This window comes from Protomyctophum parallelum, assembly GCF_964188405.1.
Source record: "Protomyctophum parallelum genome assembly, chromosome: 14".
Lineage (NCBI taxonomy): Eukaryota > Metazoa > Chordata > Actinopteri > Myctophiformes > Myctophidae > Protomyctophum > Protomyctophum parallelum.
The window spans coordinates 3,206,796-3,222,326 of NC_139709.1; the positions used below are offsets into that span (position 1 = coordinate 3,206,796).

At 42.5% G+C, this 15,531-nt stretch overlaps 4 protein-coding genes across 4 annotated transcripts; 1 reads left to right on the plus strand and 3 right to left on the minus strand.

Annotated features, from left to right (window-relative positions):
• Positions 1–1,427: 1,427 nt before the first annotated feature.
• LOC310870724 (histone H2A-like) lies at positions 1,428–1,811 on the plus strand (the record flags this gene model as incomplete). The annotated part of the gene is made up of 1 exon (XM_083782004.1): positions 1,428–1,811. One exon carries the CDS (start codon positions 1,428–1,430, stop codon positions 1,809–1,811), a length of 384 nt encoding a protein of 127 aa, XP_083638130.1.
• A 768-nt stretch (positions 1,812–2,579) lies between these two features.
• On the minus strand, positions 2,580–2,967 carry LOC310870726 (histone H2B 1/2-like). The gene has a single exon (XM_083782006.1). It carries the CDS (start codon positions 2,963–2,965, stop codon positions 2,588–2,590), a length of 378 nt encoding a protein of 125 aa, XP_083638132.1. The 5' UTR covers positions 2,966–2,967; the 3' UTR covers positions 2,580–2,587.
• An 8,358-nt stretch (positions 2,968–11,325) lies between these two features.
• Positions 11,326–11,637, minus strand: LOC310870730 (histone H4; the record flags this gene model as incomplete). The annotated part of the gene is made up of 1 exon (XM_083782010.1): positions 11,326–11,637. The coding sequence occupies one exon, from the start codon at positions 11,635–11,637 to the stop codon at positions 11,326–11,328; it is 312 nt and encodes a 103-aa protein (XP_083638136.1).
• Positions 11,638–12,958: 1,321 nt separating this feature from the next.
• LOC310870720 (histone H1-like) lies at positions 12,959–13,676 on the minus strand. The gene has a single exon (XM_083781999.1). The coding sequence runs from the start codon at positions 13,657–13,659 to the stop codon at positions 13,054–13,056; it is 606 nt and encodes a 201-aa protein (XP_083638125.1). The 5' UTR covers positions 13,660–13,676; the 3' UTR covers positions 12,959–13,053.
• Positions 13,677–15,531: the final 1,855 nt, after the last annotated feature.

The window sequence follows — 15,531 nt, forward strand, 5'->3', positions numbered from 1 at the left end:
CTGATTAAAGAGCACATCCAAAAGCTCACATAACAAGTCTTGTTGAGATGTTGTGTTGAATAATGCCTATCATTATGCTTTTGAAAACTTGGAATGAGATTCTGCATATAGTGACTATATTACCCAGAATGCAGTCAGGGGGACGAGCACGCCAATGACTCCCAGGAGTCACTGCGTGCTCTCGTGCTCCCATAGTCATAACAGAACCATCTAAACACTACAGCATGCAGAGGAGAAGTCATAACAGAACCATCTAAATACTACAGCATGCAGAGGAGAAGTCATAACAGAACCATCTAAACACTACAGCATGCAGAGGAGAAGTCATAACAGAACCATCAAAACACTACAACATGCAGAGGAGAAGTCATAACAGAACCATCTAAACACTACAACATGCAGAGAAGAAGTCATAACAGAACCATCTAAACACTACAGCATGCAGAGGAGAAGTCATAACAGAACCATCTAAATACTACAGCATGCAGAGGAGAAGTCATAACAGAACCATCTAAACACTACAGCATGCAGAGGAGAAGTCATAACAGAACCATCAAAACACTACAACATGCAGAGGAGAAGTCATAACAGAACCATCTAAACACTACAACATGCAGAGAAGAAGTCATAACAGAACCATCTAAACACTACAGCATGCAGAGGAGAAGTCATAACAGAACCATCTAAAGTTTAGATGGTTCTGTTATGACTTCTCCTCTACAGCATGCAGAGGAGAAGTCATATCACCAGTTTTCATTTTAAGGACCCCCCAGGTTGAGACACAGATCATCATCATGATTATTAGTGAGGACCTATTATATGAAGATATGTTGAAAAGTGGTGAAGTGTTCCTTTAATGACCAAATGAATAGAAAAAAACACAAATAAAAAGTATAGTATGACATCACAGGTCCTGTCCTATGATGATCTAAAATGGGTCTTGGACTTAGTATTGCATACAATGTATGCAATATTATGTATTATTATGTACATTACAATACAATATACGATTATGCTTACTTACAAGAATAAGATAGTCAGATTAGGCAGTCAGTCAGCTGAAGCATCTTAATCTTATTTAGGTGTGGTCTGCGTGGTTCATGACATTTCTCTCTCTGTAAAGCAGTTGTACTGACGTGTAACTTAACTTTTAGCTCTGAGAGGCACAGTTTTCAGTGTTGTTGAAGATGTGTGGTCAGGAACCTCCCTCTTTGGGAGGAGTCGGAGTGTAGAATGGGAGGAACCGATCACACCACTAGCAGTGATTGGTGGGAAACTCATACACACCCTCGTCCGTCTCTATGATTGGTGGGGCGCACAACCCCCACACTATACTTTACTAAGCTGAACATATAAAAGATCTCGCACGCCTGTGTTTCTCATCACATTTCTTCGAGCTGTTATTACTCTACAACTAAACCTACAAAATGAGTGGTCGAGGGAAAACCGGAGGAAAGGTCAGGCAGAAGGCCAAGACCCGCTCATCCCGTGCCGGGCTCCAGTTCCCCGTGGGTCGTGTCCACAGGCTGCTGCGTAAAGGCAACTATGCCCAGAGAGTCGGTGCTGGCGCCCCGGTCTATCTGGCGGCTGTGCTCGAGTATCTGACCGCTGAGATCCTGGAGTTGGCTGGAAACGCTGCCCGCGACAACAAGAAGAGTCGTATCATCCCCCGTCACCTCCAGCTGGCCGTCCGCAACGACGAGGAGCTCAACAAACTGCTGGGTGGAGTGACCATCGCTCAGGGCGGTGTGCTGCCCAACATCCAGGCTGTTCTGCTGCCCAAGAAGACCGAGAAAGCCGCCAAGAAATAAATCTACTTAACACGACTGAACAAACCCCCACAAAGGCTCTTTTAAGAGCCACCCACTGTTTCTGCATAAGAGTCATTTCCAATATTCTGAATGCTCACTTTTACCGTAGCTTTCTATTTATCCAGTCTGTCCACTTGTCTGCAATCATAACAGCGCGTTATTGCTTAATTTCTTCAGTTGGAATGGGAAATTAGTTAAATGAACCCACACTGCTTCGTGGTAGTTAATGCATTATTTTCCCTTCCCGCTCCATTCTACATGAGGTCCTAAATGTTTAATGCTCCAAGTGTAACGCTTGCATGATATCTAGTAATTTTCTATCGGCATGTACAAAACCTTCATTTCGACTGAACAAAGAGCCACCCACTGTTATGATAGGAGTCATTTCCAATTTAACGTCCTAGTTACATATATATATATGTAAATAAGTAATAGTGAAATTACACTGCTGTCCATTTAAACTGATATTATGAAGACATTTGAATTATACTTTTTTTTTTAGATCATAGCAGCCGTTATGACACCCACATTGCCCAGTGATAGACATTTAAATTAAGTCTATATATTATGCAATGATAACTTTGCTCCATTTGTCATGTATTTTTATTTACACGATATTATTGTTATTCGGATCAGCGTCAGATGACTGACCTGGAATAACTGCATTAGCAGACAGTCTGTAAAGGCCATTTGCTGATAGTATTTGGATAAACCCTTTGTTGGACAAGATGGGTGGTCCTTAAAAGGACCGTTGTGTTTAGAGCAGACAGAACAGTTTACTTGGAGCTGGTGTACTTGGTCACAGCCTTGGTGCCTTCAGACACGGCGTGCTTGGCCAGCTCACCGGGGAGCAGCAGGCGGACGGCGGTCTGAATCTCCCTGGATGTGATGGTGCGGCGCTTGTTGTAGTTAGCCAGTTTGGAGGCTTCACCGGCGATGCGCTCGAAGATGTCGTTGACGAAGGAGTTCATGATGCCCATGGCCTTGGAAGAGACACCGGTGTCTGGGTGGACCTGCTTCAGGACCTTGTAGATGTAGATGGCGTAGCTCTCCTTCCTGCCCTTTCTGCGCTTCTTGCCACCCTTCGTGGCGGTCTTGGAGACGGCGCCCTTCTTGGAGCCCTTCTTGGGCGCTGGTTTCGCTACTTCAGGCATGTTTCTTTCTCAGTGGAACGAAGATAAGAAGTGATCTGTGGTCCGAGTTGCACCAGTATTTATAGCACGCCTATGCAAATTAAGTGTGCGACTCCCTTATATGATTGGCTGATCTGATCCTGCCACAAAGAGGGTGGTGTCTTGTCTTTGTTCCTGCATAATGTTTTCCCGCTCGTGCAACATGGTGAGGGGTTAATATACACTTAGAGTAAATTAAAGGACCACTTCACCACTTTTCAACACTAATAATCATGATAAAATGGCACGATTTTTTTCCTACTCAGTCTGTGTCTCATAGGAGGGCTGTGGGCAGTTTAGAAACCGTCTTCCAGTGACATCATCATTAGGCAGATTACTTTTTAAACAAGATTTTTTCCCCAAAAATGTTTAGATTTTCATTATCGTGAGAACGATGGCTTCCATCTTCGCATTGCAACTTTTCAGGACTAGAAAGCCTGCAGTTTTTATTAGCCTGTATTCCCCATCGATGATGTCACTGGAAGACGGTTTCTGAACTGCCCACAGCCCTCCTATGAGACTCATTTTTTCATGATTATTAGTGAGGACCTATTATATGAAGATAGGTTGAAAAGTGGTCCTTTAAGAATTTAAAGATATTTTGGGTATTAGGCTATTATTATTTTCCACATTTCCTCATGATAAAAGGTATATCTAGATGTCCATTAAGACAGTGGCAATATTCCCATTATATTATAATATCATAATGAGTTGATGATGAACTAATTGTAATTAATTTATACAAATGCTGCTCTTCTGTGCTTATAAAGCCAAAATAGAGAGCTGGCAGTGGCAGGCTCACACAGGTGTGTGTGTGTGTGTGTGTGTGTGTGTGTGTGTGTGTGTGTGTGTGTGTGTGTGTGTGTGTGTGTGTGTGTGTGTGTGTGTGTGTGTGTGTGTGTGTGTGTGTGTGTGAGAGTGTGCGTGTGTTCTTCCCCTGTTTATTCAAAACAATGAATTGTTCTCCAGTTAAATATTCTGAGCATTCCAAAGTAAGATGATGATCAGCTGAGTGGGTTTCATCATGTCCTCTGGTCCTACCTGACAGAAACCTTCTGCTGAAACCAAGAAAGCTTAGAGAAGGAAAAGACACCACCGTCATGGTGTCACGTGACTGGACGCCAGGGCTGCGCCATGACACCCCACCACGCCCCCATGTGCAAGAACTCGCAGCGGAAGTTCGATGAATACATTGGAGTGGATGGGAGCCCGCTGGACATCTTGTAAAGAAACATTATTTATGAACGATAGCGACCTTTGTCATATAATCGGTCCAGGAATATAATAGAAGACATATCACAGATTGTTTTCCGACTGGGTGTTTTTCGACTTGCTAACTGTTTCATTTTATTCAGAAATTTAAAGAGCACAGGGTACGTTTCTGGGCTGCATGGGCTTAGCCTGCTGGTGGCAGTATTGGGTTCACATCACAATCCTGCCTTCAAAAGCCTATATTGTTTTTAATTCATCAACATTACAAACTAAATAACGCTTTAAAAATGTTGAGAATAAAGGATTTTGCAATATTACAAGTCAGTGGTGTTTGATGAAATACTTTTTTTCATATTAACAGTAGCCTTAGGACCAACCCGCCCACCTCCCCCTATTTTCACACCGTGTAAAGTACCGTGCCGAATTCAAATAGCCACTACTTTGCATAACAACAGCTTTAACTGTTTATATACCTGAGCTGACTGTGAGCGCACGTAGCCGGTAAGCATGCCATGCACACTTGACTTAAGTTACAGGAGTGTGACTGCTATGGCTCCAGTAGGCTACTGCTGCTGTGTGGTGTTCTCCTCCATCAAATAACAGTTACAGATATATTCGTCCAAAGCAAACCTTTTAGTTTCGCTAGTGTCCAGTAAGGATGTTTGTCTGACCATTTTAAGTCTACTTTTGTGTTTTAGGCTTAGGCTATAGCCTACAGCTGTTCTGTGTGCATGCCGCGATGCGTGCGTGCGTGCGCGTCACGTTCCGTGGTACCAGTACAATTTCATTTATCCAGTCATTCATTCATATTTAACTTGAAACTGAATAAGGCAATGTCTGGAGTTGATAGAGCAAGCATTAACTTCTTTAAGGTATGCCTATGCCTACTATATTTTGAGGGACACATGACTCTTAAATCGTTTAATTACCTCTACATTTCACATGCAAATATTATACTTTCACTACAATTATTAGTTATTACTGGACTACTATTAAGTTGTATTGTACTACTTAAAACTACTGTTGTATTATACTAGGTGGGTTGGTCCCAAGGCTACTGTTAATTTGCGTATTTATTCTGAAACTTAACCACTTGTAGAGCATATTACATTGTGATACTGCTAGGCAACTTTTACTTTAGTGAAAAAAAGTATTTCATCAAACACCACTGACTTTGTAATATTGCAAAATCCTTTATTCTCAACATTTTTAAAGCGTTATTTAGTTTGTAATGTTGATTAATTAAAAACAATATAGGCTTTTGAAGGCAGGATTGTGATGTGAACCCAATACTGCCACCAGCAGGCTAAGCCCATGCAGCCCAGAAACGTACCCTGTGCTCTTTAAATTTCTGAATAAAATGAAACAGTTAGCAAGTCGAAAAACACCCAGTCGGAAAACAATCTGTGATATGTCTTCTATTATATTCCTGGACCGATTATATGACAAAGGTCGCTATCGTTCATAAATAATGTTTCTTTACAAGATGTCCAGCGGGCTCCCATCCACTCCAATGTATTCATCGAACTTCTGCTGCGAGTTCTTGCACATGGGGGCGTGGTGGGGTGTCATGGCGCAGCCCTGGCGTCCAGTCACGTGACACCATGACGGTGGTGTCTTTTCCTTCTCTAAGCTTTCTTGGCTGAAACCAGGAACCAGAAACTATGTTAATTAGCACGCTCTTTATTCTGTGAATCATTGAGATTGTGGCTCCAACTATTACACTCAGTCAGAGGTCTGTGTGTATTATTAAGCACTTCATCTCTCGATATGTGCATTAAGCATCGTTAAACAATGTTAAACTCACTTTGCCACTCCATTTGCCATTGACTTTATGCATGTGCATACCCTCTATAGCAATGGTTCCCAAACTTTGCAATTTCAAGGACCCCCAAATTGACACTAATGAGCCCACGGACCCCCATTTGAAAAATATATGCCTGGGACCCCCATAAGAGAAGATTATGACAGCTCTAGCAGTGATTCTCAACCCGTTTAATTTCAAGGACCCCCAGTTTGACATGCATTAGTCTACAGACCCCCATTTAGAGATAGATCTTTATTTGTCATTGCAACGTGTACAACGAAATTAAAAGTGCCAACCAATCAGTTAACAACATACTGTACAAGCTAAAACAAAACACACATGGCTTCTTGTTATTGCACAACCCCAGCAGCACTAATGCACAAACATGTAATTTCAGCTGTTATCGCACAACAAACCCTTATTGTACTGTTATTGTAGCAGAGAAAAAAAATATAGAAGCTGTTACTGAATCTGTTGGTCCCTGACTTGATCACTCTGTACCGTCTGCCTGATGGCAACAGTTCAAACAGTGACTGTGAGTGAGCAGGGTGGGAAGTGTCTTTCATAATGTTCAGAGTTTTTTTATGACAGCGGTCTCTGTGTAGTTCTTCCAGTGTGGGGAGAGGGCAGCCAACGATCTTCTGTGCTGTATTTATGACCCCCTGGAGCCACTGTACAGCTGGTATACCACACACACACACACACACTGTACAGCTGGTGTACCACACACACACTGTACAGCTGGTATACCACACACATATGCAGTAAGTCAATATGCTCTCTATGGAGCACCGATAGAAGGACACCAGCAGTCTCTGTGTGATGTTGTTCCCCCTGAGCTCCCTCAGGAAGTAGAGTCTCTGCTGGGCCTTCAAGATTTCAAGATTGCTTTATTTTGTCATTTGTTTCCAACTGTAGCAGCAGAAAAAACGTTTCTCCTAGTTCAAAAAGACAGCACAGGCTCATACAATAATAAATTATCAGTGCAAGACAATACTAAGTATAAATAAGTCCTAAAAACTACAGGGATCCATATAAAAGATTAATAGAATAAAAACCATTTAAAAAACTGAACATAGATCACAGTTCATGTCCTATCTGCCAGGGAGGCTAGAGTTCAGGAGCCTGATTGCCTGGGGAAAGAAGCTGCTCCGCATCCGTTCTGTCCTGGCACTGATGCTCCTGTACCGTTTCCCTGGCTGGCTGTTCTCACCGTCCTGTCCAGCTTTTTCCTCTCCTCAGCCGTGCTGCTTCCATACCAGGAGGTAAAACAATAGGTGAGAATGCTCTCAATAGTGCCTCTATAAAACATGGTCAGGGCTGGGACAGGCAGGTCGACTCTCTTCAGCTGACGGAGTGGGTAGAGACGCTGCTGGGCCTTTTTAATGATGGCAGTGGTGTTGCTGCTCGGGCCAGGTTGTCCGTCAGCAGCACTCCCAAAAAAGTGGTGCTTTTTACCCTCTCTACGGCTGAGCCGTCGATGGTCATAGGATGCTGTTGTGGCCTGGTTCTCGTCCTGAAGTCCACAATCATTTCCTTGGTCTTTCTGTTATTGAGGGAAAGATTGTGCGCCTTGCACCAAGCTGCCAACTGTTCCACCTCCTCTCTGTAGGCAGCTTCATCCCCCTTTGTTATGAGGCCGACCACGGTGGTGTCGTCCGCAAATTTTAGGATGTGGTTGCTTCTGAACCTGGCCTTGCAGTCGTGTGTAAGAAGAGTGAACAACAGGGGACTCAGTACGCATCCCTGAGGAGATCCTGTGTTCACTTCAATGGCTTTGGATGTTATGTTGCCTACTTTGACTGTTTGCCTCCGCTGTGTCAGGAAATCCAGGATCCAATTACAGGTAACATTGTCCACCTTCAACACCCTCAGCTTCTCCACCAGCTGCTGTGGTATGATAGTGTTGAAGGCAGAGCTGAAGTCTAGAAAAAGGATCCTGGCATAGGTGTCTGCCTTTTCCAGATGCGACAGAGTGAGGTGGAGCATGGTGGAAATAGCATCCTCTGTAGACCGGTTTGGTCTGTAAGCGAACTGGTATGGGTCCAGGTCGGCGCTGAGGCCTCCTTTAATGCGTTCCATGACCAGCCTCTCCAAGCATTTCATAAGGATTGGGGTAAGGGCCACAGGGCGGTAGTCGTTCATGCAGCCTGGGCTGGGCTTTTTGGGCACAGGTATAATGGTGGCGCTCTTCCAACAGGCAGGCACTTTACTGAAAATGTCAGTAAAAACATCTTTTAACTGCTCTGCACAGTCTTTCAGCACCCAGCCTGGTATATTGTCTGGTCCAGTAGCCTTTCGAGGGTTAATGCTGGAAAAGGCCCTCTTAACCTCAGTGGTGGATAGCTGGGGCACCTGGTCTGTGGGTGAGAATGGAAATCTCTGCACCTCCCTGTCATTTGTGGCCTCAAACCGTGTGTAAAAGGCATTGAGGTTGTCAGGAAGTGATGGATCGGTGGGGGCTGGCTGCGAAGCAGGCTTGTAGCCCGTTACTGGGTGAAATCCCTGCCACAGTTTCCGAGTGTCCTTGTTGTCATTAAATTGACTTGCCATCCTTTTCCCATACATTCCTTTTGCCTCTTTTATGCCTCTGTCCAGGTCGTTCCTTGCCTTCCTATAGGCCACTGGATCGCCAGATCTAAAGGCGACATCCCTGGCCCTCAATAGTAGGCGTGTCTTCTTGGTCAGCCATGGTTTTTGGCTAGTGCGTACTTGTATCGTCTTCATTACAGTCACATCGTCTATGCACTTGGTTACATAACCTGTCACAGCCTCTGTGTATTCCTGTAAATCTGTGACCCCCTCACATGTCGCTGCCTCTTTAAACACATGCCATAGTGTACAGTCAAAGCACCCCTGCAGTGTTTCTGTAGCCCCCCCTGGCCATATTCTGATCTCCTTTGTGACTGGGCGTTCCTGCTTCACCTTTGGTTTATAGGTGGGCGTCAGCATCACAGTCAAGTGGTCAGAACCTCCAATATGTGGTAGGCTACGTGCTCTATATGCTTTTTTAATATTTGTGTACACTTTGTCCAATGTGTTTTCCCCCCTTGTTGCACATTTAACATGTTGATAGAACTTAGGTAGGACAGATTTGCCTGGTTGAAATCTCCCCCCACCAGAAAAAAAGCATCAGGATGAGCCAGTTGTAACTCACTGATGGCACTGTATAACTTGCTCATGGCATCCTTTACATTTGCGCTGGGTGGGACATAAACAGCAACAATGAAAGCAGCTCAGAGGTGTTCGTGCTCCAGGTCAAGCCCTCCTCCATGTGGACTCCCAGAAAACGGCAAGAGGACGCCCTCTCCACACAGTCCCCATTGATGAACAGGGGTGGAATTTAATGACATTTCTATCTCTGGGACCCCTGATTTATATTGTAAAATCAATGTTGCTGTAACTCTGAGTGTACGAATGGAACCATCGGGTCCATTTGGTACCATTCAGAGTTACAGAACCATAAGGGTCCATTTGGTTCTAAACTATCATTTAGCTGGGGACCCCCTCAAGGACCCCTGGGGGTCCCCGGACCCCACTTTGGGAACCACTGCTCTAAAGCATGCACCCATAAGCAATGACCCAACAGTTGAATAATATACAGATTACAATATCAGGTATGCCAAATCTATAATGTAATGCACAACTGTCACAATTCAATATTGAGAATAAATTATTGACAGTAAACTTAATTGGAAACCGGCAAACCGCATATAAATAATCCAAGGACAAAATTATCTAAAACCATTGCTATAATGTATAAAGCTAAACCTATTCTAAACCAGAACTCACTATATGCTGTATTGCTCCCTCGTACTCCCATACATCAATTACTGTGTGGAACAACTATCCAGCCAATATTCCTACTTAAAAAAAAAAGCCATAAGAATTGTCACCCAATCTGATTATTACGCACCAACCAACCTATTATTCATTCAATTAAACACCCTAAAACTCCAAGATATAGTAGATCTAAATACCGCAATAACAATGTATAAGGCACACAATCACCTGCTCCCGAGCTGTATCCAAGAGCTGTTCTGGCCTAGAGAGAGCCGCTACAACCTAAGAGGCACTTCCATTATTCAAACGAACAAATGCTAGAACAAACATCAGAGAGAGGTGCATATCGGTCAGAGGGGTCAAGCTGTGGAATGGATTGGATGACGAACAAAAAAACTGTAGTACAATAAATTTAAAAAATTGTATAGATATGATGTTTTGTTTTCTCGTTTTGTTTTGTTGTTTTTGTTATTTTTTGTCTTGTTCCTGTTAACTGTATTGTCCTGTCTGTCTTTGTTTTTGTTTTATGTTGTGTTTGTTTGTTTTTTTTCTCCCTTCTGTTTGCTTTGTTGTATTATTTTACCTATGAAAGCCATTTATCTGTTAGAAGGGTAGGCACTATAAGCTTAGGCTTCAGCCTACACCTTTTTGGTCTGTTTCTTTTGCAACAAAAAAAAAGCAGGCACTTGACTGTAGTGATTTGTTATAATGACCAAAATAAATAAACTCTACTCTACTAATATAGCATATAATATATAAACACAATATAAAGCACACGTCAGTGAAATAATAATAATAATATATCATCATCAATCATACAAAACCCATGACAATCAATAGATACATATAGCCTACAAAACGAACATATAGGCTAAACTTACCAAATGACAAGTCAGCAGCCGAGCATAGCTCTCTCACACCACGTTGACGTTATGGGGTTGTGAGGACCCACAACTGACGTCCTGTCAGCTGCCTGTTCAGAACACCCTTAATAAACGTCTCACTCAGGACTCACCCATTGTATTATTAATAGACCTTTTTAACTTGTGATCATATGTGTTCATTTTACATGATTGCTAATGTAGTGTAGATAATGTAATATTAATCCACCTTTTGACAAGCTTCTCTAAAGTAGTTTCATACAAATGTTGAACCCCATTAACAGCAATATTTTTGTCTATGAATCAATGCAGTTTTATCATTGTAATTCAGATTAGCGTGAGACGACTGACCTGGACTAGCTGGTTTATCTGACAGGCTCTGAAACGACAAATGTATTTGGATAGACAGAAATGTTTACTTGGAGCTGGTGTACTTGGACAGTCTTCAGACATGGCGTGCTAGACCTCATGGGGCAGTTTCTTCAGTTAATACACTACAAATATAGCTACAAGTTACATCAATTTATAAATACTGTAGTTGCCATATGGTATCTAATAGAAAAGTGTCTGAATAAACTCTTTAAAGAAGGTGTGGGCGGCTCTTAAAAGAGCCTTTGGGTCGTTAGATTAGATCGGTAGATTAGATCAAGTCAGCGTTATTAACCTCCGAAGCCGTACAGAGTGCGTCCCTGTCTCTTCAGAGCATAGACAACATCCATGGCGGTCACGGTCTTTCTCTTGGCGTGCTCGGTGTAGGTGACGGCGTCACGGATCACGTTCTCCAGGAACACCTTGAGGACACCGCGGGTCTCCTCATAGATCAGACCGGAGATACGCTTCACTCCGCCACGGCGAGCCAGACGGCGGATGGCGGGCTTGGTGATTCCCTGGATGTTATCACGAAGCACCTTGCGATGGCGCTTGGCGCCTCCTTTTCCGAGACCTTTTCCTCCCTTGCCTCTTCCAGACATCGTTGCTTTAGCAGTAGTTCAAGAAGTGAATGATTTGAGAGCTCAGAGCCTTGCCTTTTTATGTGTGTTCTGAGGACGTAAGGGAGGACGACAGAGAGAGCAAACGTGGGCGTTGCCAATGTGCACTGCCCCCCCGCCAACACACACACTCCTCCCCCTTCACATCACCCATTTGTTTTTACAGTAATATTGCTATTCAACTCTATAATCATATAATTACAGTTATTTTTGGTCAATATTTTTGCCACTCCAATATTGCTTTCCCTGTTTTTATTGGTTTTATTCCTTGGCATTATTATTATTTTTCCCTCTCCCTAATAAAGTTGATTTTACATGTTGCTTCTTCTTGCCCCTCATCTGTAAAGTGTATTTGGGTACTCACAACTCAGAAAAGCGCTACATAAGTTTGAGATATTATTATTAATAATTGTTAAATATGAAATATTATTATCATGCAAGAGACTGATACAATAATGTATATGTAAACATTTGTAAAAACTAGGGCCGGGACTAATTGCGATTAATTTAGATTAATTAACTACAGAAAAAGTAATCGCGATTAACTACAGATAAATTAATCGCACCTTTTTTTTCACCGTGGAACGTTTCTCACTGGGCGCTTTTCTATAGTACTGAAAACTGGAAATAATAAAAAGTCACCCCATTTTGTGTTGCCTAGAACTGGAGGTCTGACAAAAAACAGTAACAATATGAAGTAAGTACAGCTTTGTGATGTCACTGAGATGTACTTGTTACTGTTACTAATTTTTTTTCAGACCTCCAGTTCTAGGCAACACAGAATGGGGTGACATTTTATTATTATTTCCACAACAGGTATATTAATGACAGTAAAATGTTGAAAATGAGTGGTATCCTGTAGTCACTATTCGTTGATTCACTGGGATACCAAAAAACATTAAAAAAAAAGGTTTCTCGCTGTTCTCGGGTTGAATATTGATATGCGATTAAAATGCGATTAATCTAGATTAATTAATCACAAAGCCTCTGATTAATTAGATTATTTTTTTTAATCGAGTCCCAGCTCTAGTAAAAACCCTTGGAAAGCATAAATAACATTCTATGTTTACTTATCTTCATCATCATGCTGCAGTCTCAATAATGTAGGCCTTTATGATTTGGAACTATTTTGGCAGGCTCTCAGTCAAATCTGGTCACATGTCATTGTCCACTATTCAATGTTGATTTGAACCAAACTTATTCATGTTATAGAAGAATTAGGACATGTATTAGGTATGAGAAATATGCCGGATTAGAATCGATAGATTTCTAATACACAGGCATAAACTGCCTGGTGCTCACATGATCACAATTATAGTGAGGATAGGATACTCTTATAAAACAATGTGGTTGGCTCTTAAAAGAGCCTTTTGTGGGTATAAATATCGAGCAGACAGTTTACTTCTTTTTGGGCGCTGCCTTCTTTGCTGCCTTGGGTTTGGCAACCTTCTTGGCTGGAGATTTCTTGGCTGCTGCGGGCTTCTTGGCCACTTTTTTGGGGCTCTTGGCGGCCTTCTTCGGGCTTTTAGCTACTACTTTCTTGGCGGCAGGTTTCTTGGCTTTCTTGGGTGATTTCTTTGCGGCTGCGGGCTTCTTTGCCACCGCCTTCTTGGGCGATTTCTTAGCCGCTGCGGGTTTCTTGGCTGCAACGGGCTTCTTTGCTTTGACTGCTTTCTTAGCTGCAGGCTTCTTTACCTTCACCGCTTCTGCCTTGTTAATCTTGAAGGAGCCAGACGCGCCGGTGCCTTTGAGCTGGACCAGGGTGCCTTTAGTGACCAGGCTCTTGACGGCGGTCTTTACGCGGACCTTGTTCTTCTCCACATCGTAGCCACCGGCAGTCAGAGCCTTCTTGACCGCAGCGAGAGACACACCGCTCCGCTCCTTGGAGGCGGACACGGCCTCGACGACCAGCTCAGCGACGCTGGGGCCGGTCTTCTTGGGTCGGGGAGCTGCCTTCTTCTTGGCGGCCTTGGCCGGAGCTGGTGCTGGAGCGACTTCTGCCATTATTCTCTCGGATAGTAGGTTGCTGTTCCTCCTGTAAAGTAAACTCTCAGAGTGATGCCGAACGCTCTGAAGGGGCTGGACTTAAACACCACATGAGAACCATCTAGACTCAACACACACAGCAGCTCTTCTGCAGTATCTTAATGTGACACTTTTGTGTTTTCTCCTCGATTAAAACATCATATAACTATCTACTGGGTATATTATTTAATGCAACAAAGAGCTGATCAGTTAAAACACATGCTCCTTTCTTACATTAATACATCTGATATGAAAACGGCACTCTAGTTTTTAAGTGATGTGCTAAAAACATCACCCTTCCACAGTCTGACACCAGTGTTTCCTCTGTCATTTGTCTTATAAAACATTTTAAACTACGATACATTAACAATGATACTCAAACTCGTCTTAGCAGACATGCATGGCGATGCAATAACATAAACTATACTTTTGCTTTGTCTTCCGTTCTTCTATAAACAGAAGGTTTTCTGACACAAGTAAACACACTCCAGTTGACAACTGCTTGGTGGAGTTGATACCAACTTCCAATGACAGAGGTTGTAACACTTGGTCCATTTGTGGTCAAAAACGTATTGTATAATCAAAATACAGAAAACGACACAGGTACATTATATATTTGGTTATGGTTATGGCACACATAAAATTTCACTGTTACACTCCATCCATTAACACTGACAATAATGTGATGATGTAAGCAGACACATGTGACACATATTGGCATGAATTATTTGACTTAAACTGGTGTGTACAGTAGACTATACTTTTGTATTAATACAAAAGTATTTGTTGTAATGTCACATTATGGACAATATGGAGGGATGTCTTTTATGGACACTACTGTATTATTTTCAGAGCCACCCACACTTTCTTTCAATATTTATTCAGCTAAGTTTCATGATCAATGAGGCCAATAATTAACTACTTATAAGTAATCCGTTCTCAACAGTGATATCAAAGTACATTATAGTAGTAATGCATGGATTCATGACAGAGGTGGCAGTGCATATTTAGGTGAGGTGACTCTGAGACAAGCTTGGTTAAGGCCTATTCATAGTCTAGATCTAGAATTTCGGTGGTGAGGTGATCACCGGAGCTGAAATAACATTGAGCGGTGGTGAGTAAAAACAGAGAGAAGGAAGGGCTGGAGCGGTGGTTTGCTCTTCACCACGGCTCGTGACGTCATGTTGTAGTCAGGTGGTCACCTCAGTGACGTCATGTTGTAGTCCGGTGGTCACCTCAGTGACGTCATGTTGTAGTCCGGTGGTCACCTCACCACCGAAGATCCAGACTATGAATAGGCCTTTATGGTTATGGAGCCTCACACAGCTGGACTCAAGTTAACATTAAGAAATGAATGCAGTGATGTGCAGATCAAACTGTTTTCATTCTCCAGTATTGCATGAGTCAGTTCAACATAAAAGGAGTAAATCTAAGGTTGTGATTCTCTGGATCAGGATGTATCCCCCCCCCCCCCCCCTAGCGATGCTGATTAATAGCAGAATAGCAGATCTACAAGATCACACAGAGTCACAGACTTGCAGTGTTGTTATTATTTGCGGGGCACAAGCCCCATCTATGTCGAGCCTTTAGTCAAGTCAAGTCACCTTTATTTATATAGCACATTTAAAAACAACAGAAGTTGACCCAAAGTGCTTACCATATAAAAATGACATCATAAAATACAACATTAAAATAAACGTTTAGCAATACTTTATATAAGGAAAATACAATATTACAACATTTAAAGAGCATGAAACAACAAAAAAAGCCTACTGATGACAAAAAGGTTTAAAACATTTACAGGACTAGGAGCTGAAGGCAATTAGTGTGCACGTAAACAGTGTGTCCTAA